This window comes from Felis catus, chromosome D4, assembly GCF_018350175.1.
Source record: "Felis catus isolate Fca126 chromosome D4, F.catus_Fca126_mat1.0, whole genome shotgun sequence".
In the NCBI taxonomy this organism is placed as follows: Eukaryota; Metazoa; Chordata; class Mammalia; order Carnivora; family Felidae; genus Felis; species Felis catus.
The window spans coordinates 31,779,558-31,792,295 of NC_058380.1; the positions used below are offsets into that span (position 1 = coordinate 31,779,558).

At 33.1% G+C, this 12,738-nt stretch overlaps 1 protein-coding gene across 3 annotated transcripts in view; it reads right to left on the minus strand.

Moving 5' to 3' along the window:
* KIAA2026 (uncharacterized protein KIAA2026 homolog) overlaps window positions 1–12,738 on the minus strand; it is a 131,458-nt gene that overhangs the window by 47,534 nt on the left and 71,186 nt on the right. For all 3 annotated transcript variants that reach the window (XM_045043710.1, XM_045043709.1, XM_045043711.1), the window contains one exon: window positions 10,819–10,898. In XM_045043710.1, coding sequence (XP_044899645.1) covers window positions 10,819–10,898 — 80 coding nt within the window. The remainder of the gene's footprint in view (window positions 1–10,818; window positions 10,899–12,738) is intronic.

A 12,738-nucleotide genomic window follows, 5' to 3' on the forward strand; every position in this document is an offset into this window, starting at 1 on the left:
ATAATCCAGCTATAAACTAATTATCAAACTAATTGTTGACCCAACACAGGCACACAACTAAGGAAACATTAAAAGAAGTAAAAGGAACTCAAACACAAACCCCGCCTGTATACCAAAAACAGCACCTCTAGCATTTCTAGTATTAGAGGTACAGCCTGCCCAGTGACGTTTGTTAAACGGCCGCAGTATCCTGATCTAAATGGCTGTGGTATCCTGATCGTGCAAAGGTAGCATAATCATTTGTTCTCTAAATAGGGACTTGTATGAATGGTCACATGAGGGTTTTGCTGTCTCTTACTTCCAATCCATGAAACTGACCTTCCCGTGAAGAGGCGGGAATATAATAAGATGAAAAACCCTAGGGAGCTTTAATTAACCAGTCCAAAGAAATCAACTCAATTCAACCAACAGGGACAATACATGGACTGACAATTTAAGTTGGGGTGACCTCGAAGAATAAACAACCTCTGAGGCTCTGAAATCTAGACCAACTAGTCAAAAGTATTACATCACTTATTGATCCCAAAACTTGATCAGTGGAACAAGTTACCCTAGGAATAACAGCACAATACTATTTTAGAGTTCATATTGACAATAGAGTTTACAACCTCGATGTTAGATCAGGACATTCCGATGGTGCAGCAGCTATCAAAGGTTCGTTTGTTCAACAATTAAAGTCCTACGTGACCTGAGTTCAAATTGGAGCAATGCGGGTTGGTTTCTATCTATTAAACAATTTCTCCCAGTACGAAAGGACAAGAGAAATGAGGCCTACTTCACATAAAGTGCCTTAAACTCATTAGATGATATAATCTCAATCCAGACTTTGTTAACTTCCACTGCCCAAGAATCCGGGTTTGTTAGGGTGGCAGAGCTGGTAACAGCATAAAACTTAAACCTTTATAATCAGAGGTTCAACTCCTCTCCCTAACATGTTTGTAATTAACATCTTTTCACTGAACGTCCCAATCCTCCTTGCAGTAGCTTTCCTAACACGAGTAGAATGTAAAGTATTAGGATATATACAACTTCACAAAGGACCAAACATCTTAGGAACATACAGGCTACTGCAACCTACTGCAGATGCGGTGAAACTTTTTAATAAGAGCCCCTGCAACCCCTCACATCTTCCATATCTACATTTATTATAGCACCCATTTTAGCCCTCTCACTCGCCCTAACCATCTGAATCCCCCTGCCAATACCATATCCACTCATCAACATAAACTTAGGAGTATTATTTATACTAGCTATGTCAAGTCTCGCCATTTACTCAATCCTATGATTACGCCTTAATGAGAGCCCTGTGGGCCATAGCTCAAACAATTTCATACCAAGTTACATTAGCAATAATCCTACTATCAGACTGCTAATAAATGGATCCTTTACACTATCAATGCTAATCATCACTCCCTTTATGACCTTTAGCCATGATCTGAGTCATCTCAACCCTAGCAGAAACTAATCGGGTTCCCTGTGACTTAACAGAAGGAGAATCAGAACTTGTATGTGGGTTTAACATTGTGTATGTAACAGGTCCCTTCACCCTATTTTTCCTAGCAGAATACACCAACATCATCATAATGAACATCCTCAATCTTATTTTTCGGAGCATTCCACAGCCCATATTTACCAGAATTATACAGAGTCAACTTTACTGTTTAAACCTATTCCTGACAATTACCTTTTTATGAATTCGAGCATCCTATCCATGATTCCAATATGACCAACTAATACATTTATTAGGAAAAGAACTTCCTACCCCTCACAATGACCCTATGTATATGACATGCATCACTACCTATTATTATAGCAAGCATTCCACCCCAAACATAAGAAATATGTCTGGTAAAAGAGTTACTTTGATAGAGTAAGTAATAGAGGTTTGAATCCCCTTATTTCTAGAATTATAGGAATCGAACCTAGTCTTAAGAATTCAAAACTCTTCATGCTACATTATACCATATTCTATACTAAGGTCAGCTATATCTTACAGCCTGGGGTATCAGGCCCATACCCCAAAAATGTTGACTTATACCCTTCCTGTACTAATAAAACCCCCTATTCTTATTATTACAACAGTCATCTCAGGAACTATAATTTTAATAATAAACTCTCAGTGATTAATAATCTGAATCGGCTTCAAAATAACTATGCTAGCTATCATCCCTATCCTTATAAAAAAAATTCAGAGGCACCTGCGTGACTCAGTCGGTTAAGTGTCTGACTTCAGTTCAGGTCATGATCTCAGTTCGTGGGTTCAAGCCCCGCATCAGGCTCTGTGCTGGCAGCATGGAGCCTGGAGCCCGCTTCCAGTTCTATATCTCCCTCTCTTGCTGCTCCTCCCCTGCTCATGCTCTGTCTCTCTCTCTCTCAAAAATAAACATTAAAATAAATTTAAAAAAATTCAACTCACAAGCCAAAGAAGCATCTACAAAATACTTTTTAACACAAGCAACCACATCCATACCTTTAACAATAGGAATTATCATCAACCTACTATACTCCAGGCAATAACATAAAAAACCCTCAATCCTATAGCATTGACTATAATAACTGTTGCCTTAACAATAAAACGGGGGTTAACACCATTTCACTTTTGAGTACCTAAAGTTGCACAGGGAATCTATCTTCAGGCCTAATTCTGCTAACATGACAAAAAATTGCACCACTATCCATCCTGTATCAAATCTCACTTGCCATCAATCCCAATCTACTTCTAACAATAGCCATCACATCCGTCCTAATTGGAGGCCGAAAAGGACTTATTCAAACATAACTACGAAAAATCCTAGTATATTCCTCAATTGCCCATATAGGATGAATAACAGTCATTATACTATACAGGCCCACAATGATTTTAAACCTAGTAATTTATATCATAATAACACTCACTACCTTCATACTATTTATACATAGCTCAGGCATAACAACATTATCACTATCCCATACATGAAACAAAGCACCCCTAATCACCTCACTCATCCTAGTGTAGTATTAACATAGTATTAATGACTAGGAGGCCTTCTACCACTCCTAGGGTTTATCCCAAAGTGAAAAACCATTCTAGAAATTAAAAACATGAAATTATTATATCTACACTATTAGCCATCACAGCACTCCTCAACCTATATTGTTATATACGACTAACATATGTCACAGTACTGTTTCCCTCAACAAATAACATAAAAATAAAATGACAATTTGAAAGCACAAAAAGATAAACTTCCTGCGCCCACTTATTGTAATCTTGACTATGCTACTCCCACTTATACCAATAATATCAATTCTGGACTAGGAGTTTAGGTTAAAATAGACCAAGGGTGTTCAAAGCCATAAGTAAATTACATCAATTTAACTGCTGCATATTTAACCTTAAGGACCGCAAGAATGTATCTTACATTAATTTACTGCAAATCAAACACTTAATTAGCTAAGCCCTTGACAGATTGGTGGGCTTCCATCCCATGAAATTTTAGTCAACAGCTAACTAATCAACTGGCTTCAATCTTCTCCTGCTATCTAGGGAAAGAAAGGCAGGAGAAGCTCTGGTAGATTTGAAATTGCTTTTTTTTTTTTTTTTTTTTTTTTTTTTTTTTTAATAATAGCGAGCATTTATTGAGCATGTAGTATATGTCAGGCAATATCCTGAGTGTTTTTTTTTGTTTTTATTTATTTATTTATTTTTTTAATATATGAAATTTATTGTCAGATTGGTTTCCATACAACACCCAGTGCTCATCCCAAAAGATGCCCTCTTCAATACCCATCACCCACCCTCCCCTCCCTCCCACCCCCCATCAGCCCTCAGTTTGTTCTCAGTTTTTAAGAGTCTCTTATGCTTTGGCTCTCGGCCACTCTAACCTCTCTCTCTTTTTTTTTTTTGAAACTGCTTCTTTGAATTTGCAATTCAACATGCTATTTCACCACAGAGCCTGGCAAAAAGAGGACTTAAACCTCTGTTCTTAGATTTAAAGTCTAATGCTTTCCTCAGGCATTTTACCTATGTTCATAAACCCCTGATTGTTTTCCACTAATCACAAAGATATTGGCACTCTTTACCTTTTATTCGGTGCTTAAGCACTCTTTACCTTTTATTCAGCGTAGTAGGGACTGCCCTTAGCCTTCTAATTAGAGCCGAACTTGGACAACCTGGCACCTTACTAGGAGATGATCAAATTTATAACGTAATTGTCACAGCCCGTGTAAATGTAATAATCTTTTTTATGGTCATGCCTATTATAATTGGGGGTTTGGGGAACTGATTAATACCTCTGGTAATCGGAGCACCAGCAACAGCATTCCCTCAAATAAATAATATGAACTGTTGACTACTTCCCCCATCCTTCCTACTACTACTTGCATCCTCAACAGAAGCTGGTGCAAGGAACAGTTTATCCCCCTCTGGCCAGTAAGCCCACATAGGAGTGTCCTTGAATATGAAGATCAAAAAGACTAATTTCCAAATAGCGGATGAAATACTGAATTAAATGCACAATGGTAAGATAAATGTTCCTTAAATGACAGGACTCTTCAACATAAATTTGTTGAATTTGAGGGTGAAAATAATTTTAGCAATATTTACTTTGAAGTTATCTTAAAATGAATTAATAGCTACATAACAATTTACAGTCTCTTTCTATACTAACTCTCTACAAATAGATATATACTTAATGCAGATACTCAAAATATATAGTCAAGTTAAGCTCTGAGAAAATTCATGTATAGGAACATACATAATTTTGTTACTAATACTGAAAGAAAAAATACTCTGATTAATGCCAACTCTGCCTTATATACCCTCTATTCCTTCTCTTTTTATATAATATGGCATATGTGTGGTCTTTAAACTCAACTTCAAATGGTGTTTTTAAAACAGAATCAATAAATAAAGTTCACCTATTAAGGAGAACAGATGCATTTTTTGAACAAAGCAAAACATCTTATCAAAGCCTCCATTACCTTGAATTAGAAAAATGTTATCTGAGGCTCAGGGCTTCCAGGGATGAAAAACAAAAGCTCCATAGCAGCTCAGATTACAGTTGGGTCACACTGCCAATACTCACGAGACAAGATTTTCAGTCATACTGCAGAAGTTACGAAAGAGTTTGATCCCCCAAGGAAAACCTCTTGAAAGCTGTCACACTCTCCCTCAAGGTAACTTTTCACTTAAGGCCAATCCATGAGAGCCACAAAATCATAAATCTTAGAACAGAAAGGACTAAAAACATGTAATTTTTAGACTAAAAAGGTGTATCTCCAGTTCACATACAAACTAATTAAAACTAACAGAGGTAACCTAAGATGACACACTGGTAGAAGAGACCATAGAACGTAGGACTCATCTACTTCCTACTATATTATATTATTTAAGGGATCTTTCCAAACAAAACAAAATAAAAAATCTAATAACAATTGAATATGTATTATAGTTTTAGGTTTAATTTATCCCTAAGCTTTGATTTCTATTAAATGTTAAATATTAAACGGTCTCCTCTTCAACTCAGAAAGTAGGAATGTGTATATACAGCGGGGGAGGGGAGGTCCAGTAGAGATCAAAAGAATTCTGATATGATCACATATCAGAAAAACAACATAATAAATCATTCCTTACTTTATCATTACTTCAAGCTAGAAATTATGCCTTTGGGTATAAACTCAATAGGTATGAGAGGTATTTTCTTTATTTGTTCCAAAAAGAGTATAAGGCAGCATACAAAACTAAAGCAATATAATAAATCACATTAAACAGCAAAGGGAAAACAATGCAGGAGTCAAAATGGGTAGGCCCAAACTGGATCTCTCATTCACTACCATTCTAATAAAACAAACATACACTTCATTCTAAAAATTGTAAGCAAAACACTAAATTCATGGTATAAATTCAAATTTCATATTGTATTTAAACTAAAATTATAATGTGGTGACTGGGTGGCTTAGTTGGTTAAGCATCAGCACAGAGCCTGCTTCGGATTCTCTGTCCCCCCTTCTCTGCCTCTCTCTCTCTCTCAAAAATAAATAAACTTTTAAAAATAAATAAACTAAAATTATGTTAGCATCTTAAAATATGAGGACAGAAAATTTCTTCTCATTTCTTATGATCACCATACTATCAAGAATGACTGCTTCAAAACCTGCAAATAGGATATCATATGTGATGTGAAAAATAAGTCTGATTAACAAAGTATTTGTATTAATGAGATATGTTTCTCTCAATGCACAATATTTAAAAATTGAAAGAATTTTAAGAGGAAAGTAAAACCCATACTTTTAAAAGTGAAAAAGCTTAAGTTAAAAATATTTAAGAGGTAGCAATTTAAAATAATATAATCAAAATAAAATAATATAATCAAAATAATCCTTAACACAGTGAAGCAGGTGAACTCTAATTTTGGTCTCAATTTGTTATACTGAGGGTCTCAATTTGTTACTTTATTTCATATCCTTTAGTTTCTCCATTGGTTAAATATAGTATGGTTAACAAACCTGTGAAAATTATAGTTTTTTATATTTTAAAAAGTTTTAAACTTTTCCACAGGTATGTTAAGGATCTGAGTTTATGCTTATGTTTAAAAATACTACCACTATGTAAGTCCTAGTCAGCAGCTGGATTCTGGATTTCCTCTATAAACCAGCCTTTAGAATAAACCACACATATAGAACAGGATCAAGTATAAATTACATGAAAGATTTTGGTTACCAATGAAAAGCAAAGACATGGCAACTAAAGCTCTTACATTATTTTAAAATTTTACTGAGACTTGACACACTGTTTTAAAAATACTTCCTATGACTCTGTTATAACTGTGTTCAAAAAGAGAATTCACATACTAGATTTCTCTCTCAAATAAACAAATTAAAAGGCTTTGGCAAATATTAAATATTTGGCAAATATTAAATAAAATAAGAAAATTGATATTTACTTTTCAGTTTAACAGTCTTATATTACAAAACTGACAAAATAAAATTTTAGTCAATTTAATAAAGTCATAAGCAATTGTTCAATATGATTTAAAAGTTTAAATCACCAACATGCTAAATACTAAAAATAAAAATATTTCCTAATTTTTTTGCACCTATTGCTAAATTAAAAAACCCCAAAATTTCCCAATAAGCCAACTATATAATCACCATAACCCTATAGTGGGTAAGCATAAAATTTTCCCCTGATTAAATCTAATGATGCAAATATTACTTGGTTTTTCACTTTTCAAATTCTTGTAGGCTTAATCATAACATTTCATGATTTATAAAATATGACCAAATCTGAGATTTATTGCAAAGTCTTTATGTGATAAAAGTCAGTAATAGATGCTTTTAAGCCAATTCTTAATTTATTTTCCTACTCATAACACTGTACTTATGTCTAAATAATCTGGCATGCTTATTTGAAAAAATAAATAAGAAAGAATACATAAAACAGTTAACTCTCTTATTTAATTCTCACAAGAACCCTATAAGTAGGTACTATTGTTACCCCATTATACAGATGAGGAATTGAAAAGCACAAAGAGGTTAAGGTTACAGAGTTAGTGGTAAAGCTGGCATTAGAATCTATATAGCCTGGTTCCAGAATCCATGCTTAACTACTATGCACATTACTGGTACCCACCTAGATCCACTGAATCAAGGATGAAATCTTGGTGCATAAAACCCAGGAATTTTCATTTTTAATAAAGGTATCACATTATTTTTATACTATCTAAAGTATGAGAACCACTGACATAACCCTTAGGAACAAGTGGCACAGATGTGGTTAGTCTCTTTATAATACACACACAAAAATCAATCCAATCCACTATTTGAATATCTATAGTGTATACCTTAAATAAAGGTAGGATAATTCTTTTCTTAAGAAAAGTTTAAACTGAGATATAGATACTAGGTGTAAATATAAGTAAACATGAAGCAAACAGGCAATGTTAATTTCCAGATTTAAAAAAGTCAACAAAAACACCGTCGAATTAAAAAGTAGTTGAGGTTGGGGTGCCTGGGTGGCTCCAGTCGGTTAAGCATCTGACTCTTGGTTTCAGCTCAGGTCACGATCTCACTGTTTCGTAAGTTCAAGCCCCACAGCCAGCTCTGCGCTAATGATGCAGACCCTACTTGGGATTCTCTGTCTCCCTCTCTCTCTGCCCTTCCCCCACTCATGCTGTCTCTGTCTCTCGAAATAAATAAATAAACTTAAAAAAAAAAAAGTAGCTGAGGTCAAAACAGGATTTACTTTTTTAGTTCATTAGGACTTATCAAGAAATAAACTTTACAATTTAATCCCTGGACACATTTTTCTCTTAGCATGTTTTATTGTCTATTTAAAGATGGACTAATCCTTATACAAATTAAGTCAGGTTTTGCAAAAGGGATCCAATCTCTATCTACTAACAGCTTCATTACTTTCAGTAATAAAATATTTTAGAATAAATGTGGTGAAGAAAATCTCCCAGCGAAACCATTTTAGAAAGTATTTTTATGTTTAATACTAGAAATGGGATATTTAAAGAACTTGGATAAAATGAATAATTTACAGAATCTGAGGTGCTAAATGACATATTGCTAGAACTTTTGGGAAAGAAATAAATTCACTTCATTACATAATAATCAGTTTCTTACATGTGGGGAACTTCAAAGAAAAAAATTCTACATAAAGTTATTTTGAAAGGCAAAACTATAGGTTTTGTCTGTAACAACAAAGTTTACTAGTGACTAATACTGTCTTATCTCCTGTTCTTTGCTTATTTGAAGCAAATGACCTTTTTCCTGGGAGACAGCTATCAATTTCATGGGATAATACCATGGTATTCATATTATAAACTAGACATAAGAACCACTGCTTTCATAAGCCTATTGCCCATCCTAGCGCCCCCCCCTCCACACTAGGACACCTTAAGAACCAGGAAGGGGATTTATATATAACATAATAAAACATAACATAATTAATATAATATTTATTTTAAACAGCTCAATTTGGCAAAACATGTACTCTGACCTTAAGTTTCTGAGAGTGGTAAGCAAATGGTCAGTAACTGACAAAGCATCACTTAGTATTGTGCTTTTCAAGATTTTTTGCTCTACCCATGGTCAAAAATATATTTTACAGTGCAAGCAAGTACAATAAACACAAGACCAAAACCAAAGTTTCATGAAATGATATTACCCTTACTGTATTTGACACATTCATAATTTCTTTTCTATTTTAACTGTTGGCTTATAAAAGGAATGGTGGTCATATAATCTGCTAGATTAATTTCATGCCTCACTAATGAATACCATTTGCAATTTTAAAAACACTATTTTATCTATGTCACTTATTACATATAAAAGTCCATCCACTAAGATAGGAATGGAAACAAACATCAACAGCAGGTCAGATCTGTTCTGAGACTTATATTCCCAGGATGAATATTTTAAGGGATTGAGGGGAAAAAAATCAGTGGGAAAAATAGCAAAGGCTGGTATGATATCAATGGAAGAATGACAATATTATAGTACTGAATACCAGGTATAAGCAATGGTTAGACAAGCCTCCAAGTAAAACAGTAAATATACATTTTTCACTTAATATTCTGTAACCAAGGTTACTTTATACAAAAAGATTATGTAGAAATATTTGAAATTCATTCTAAGAAAGTCATTAAAAATATCTATCCTAGGGGTGCCTAGGTGGTTCAGTTAGTTAAAATGTCCAACTCTTGATTTCTGCTCAGGTCATGATCTCACAGTTTCATGGGTTCGAGCCCTGCATCCGGCTCTGCTCTAATTGTGTGAAGCCTGCTTGGAATTCTCTCTCCATCTCTCTCTCAAAAAAACTAAATAAACATTTAAAAAAATATATTCTATCCTAAAATACTAAAAGAAAATGCCTATTTTCTTTCACTGTTCATTTAAAATTGTATTTTTACCAATTAGTAACTTCCATAAAAACACTTCTAAAAATAAGATTTTTACTGGAAAATAAATGTGTTTACATTTTTGGATATATGTAACTATTAAACTCACATTACATATTACCAATATTTTCATAGTTATTGTTCTTTGTTTTCTTCTTGACTTGAGACTGACAGAAATTTATTTTAACACCATTTTTATTTTTTGGCAATTAAGTATTGTTAGAACTGGACTGGACATGGTAATACAAAGATAGTTTAAAAGAAGAGTCATTTGAATGAAAAAACATCTTTTATTAGATTGAAAATAAAAGTATTATTTAGGGTGAAATTCTCTGCTGATTCTAGTACCAGCTACAAATGAAAAATTCTTCACATAATAATCTGGCAGTAAATATAGTTATTTCTTTTTGCAGAAATGTGTAAAGACCATTCAATTAAATGTTACTTAATATTCTCTCTGAAGTTCATATATAGTTAAGAGTTAAAAGATTTGTTTTTAAGTTAATAAGTCTACTATTTCCACAGTGCCCAAATAAGTGAAAATAAATTACCTATTTACAAATTGTTTACAAATTATGATTTGTTCTTGGAAGACTCTCATGTACACATTTGCTATCATATATTAAACATTTATATTATATTTATAATATATAGTATATATTCTATTAAACTACTTCTACAAAGTAGAATAACATAAGAAAAACCAGAGATTTTTGACTATCAAAGAGACAAAAATAGAGGTAAAAAAATTTGAAATACTAGATTAAATCTTAGCCATCCGTGCCTTGCACTTAAAGGGAAAAAAGTCATAGTTGGAAACACTTCATTTAAAGTATGGGTGTTACAGTGGAATTCAGCCAATCTCTTGAGGAACAATATAAACACTAAAAAAGTTAAACTAAAAATGTTGAGACAAAATTGAAACATTTACCTGAAATTCTGGTACAGTGGGTGACTTTGTAACAGTTTTCCTCTTCTTTGTGATTGCTTTTTTAGATATGGATTTTTTTCCTTTCAAGATTAAAAGAGAAAAGCTTCATAATACTGTTTATAGCACTTCATTAACAAGAACCAAATTACATAGAACCTTGAAAGTTAAAATATAACTAACAGATGGCTTCTAGTGAGTCAAATAAAAGTGATGAATCAAAACAAGCCGTAGTAAAAGCAAACATTAAACTATAACTACCTGTAACAAGTATATTAACAAATGCTGTTTTCTTTACACATGAACTAAACTATCAAAATCTCTGATGAATTTCACAGTATCAGAACTTACTGTAATAAGATTTGGCAAAAAAAAAAAAAAGGCATATTACTACTGCTCAGTTAAAAATCTAATTCACAACTTAAAATGAAATTTTATAAGACAAAAAAATCTTACCTTTTAACAATGACTTCCATAGTCAGGAACTTGCATAAAACTATACTCTGAAGACTATGGTCTTAAACCAATCTAATGTGAAAATCCTCTCAGCAGCTTAGGAAACAAGGTCTTTCTATCTCTTTATCTCTTTATCACCTAAGAGGCTGCCTTTGGCAGATTCAATAATCACTTTAAAAACAAGGTAAAAATCTCCCTTTAAAAAGTGCATCTAGTCATTTATGCAATCAGAAATCACTACGAAAAATAAATCCACATTCTTAAAGAAATCCAACTCATTAGCACAGATTGAAATGTATCTACTCTGTATTTAACATAACAGAGATACATGCATATAGCCTCTGTTTTCAGAAAGGAACATGTTAAAGTGTTTTGTCTACATTTGCATTTAGCAAAATCAGTTAATAAACTGGTTGTTAATTATTCAACAAACATGAGATACAGGGCACTTTACAATTTATGGGAATAACAAAGAATTATAAAATGGAAATCCTGTCCTCCAGGAGCTGATAATCTATATAAGGGAATAAAAATTAATCAGAAACACTTAAAAGTTAATTTTAGTTCACAATCATTTGTAGGTTAAAATCAGCTTAAAAGTTACTATTTTTTTTACATAATCCCTTTCTGAACATTTTCCTATATAGATATGATCTGCTTCCATGCAAAGAGTTCATTTGATTGCAACATTTTATTCAACTTGTAGGCACAATTCTAATTTAAATATAATTGTATTTTCTTCTGTATTCCTTTACAACCATATCACAGAACTATCATTTGATCATTTCTAACTTTTGACTCAGTAAAATGCACGTATACTATGCTTGAACTACTACAAATTTTGTTGCTGAAGTTCACATGGATTTCACTGTCCTGTTCTAATAAGTATCAGCCTGCTGTCACTTGACATTTGTTTTTAATTAAAATAACCTAACATTTATTTCTTTTCTTATCACTGTTACTTGTTTCCGTGCTTACACAGAATCTATACGGGAACTAAACTTCCACAAAAATAGGCAAATGCGTGGTCTGCTTAACCAGTATTCAGGAAGAAGTGATTCAACTCTTGGTATCTCTATAACACAGCTAGAATAACTGATTTCTAATTGGATGCAATAGGTACCTCTCAAAGGGACTCATGAGTCTGGACACAAGAATGCCTTTCTTCTATAAACTACATTTTTTAAAGTTCATAGGAAAAGATTTAATGGCCTCACGAATTTTGGGAAAGCTATAAAAACAATTTGAAGGAAATGAAATCCTTCCTTATCCCCCCACCCCCACCCCAGCCCCAGCACTGTTCTAATTAGCTTTTTAAAAACCATGTGAAAATAAATGAGTAAATAAATACCGTTTGATTTTGCATTCATTTGTAAGCACAACAGAGGTCACCCTTGATACTTCCAATAAAGTTTATATTGTTGCCACATAAGCACTAAATTTGGGTACTAAATGCTCAAGTTCACT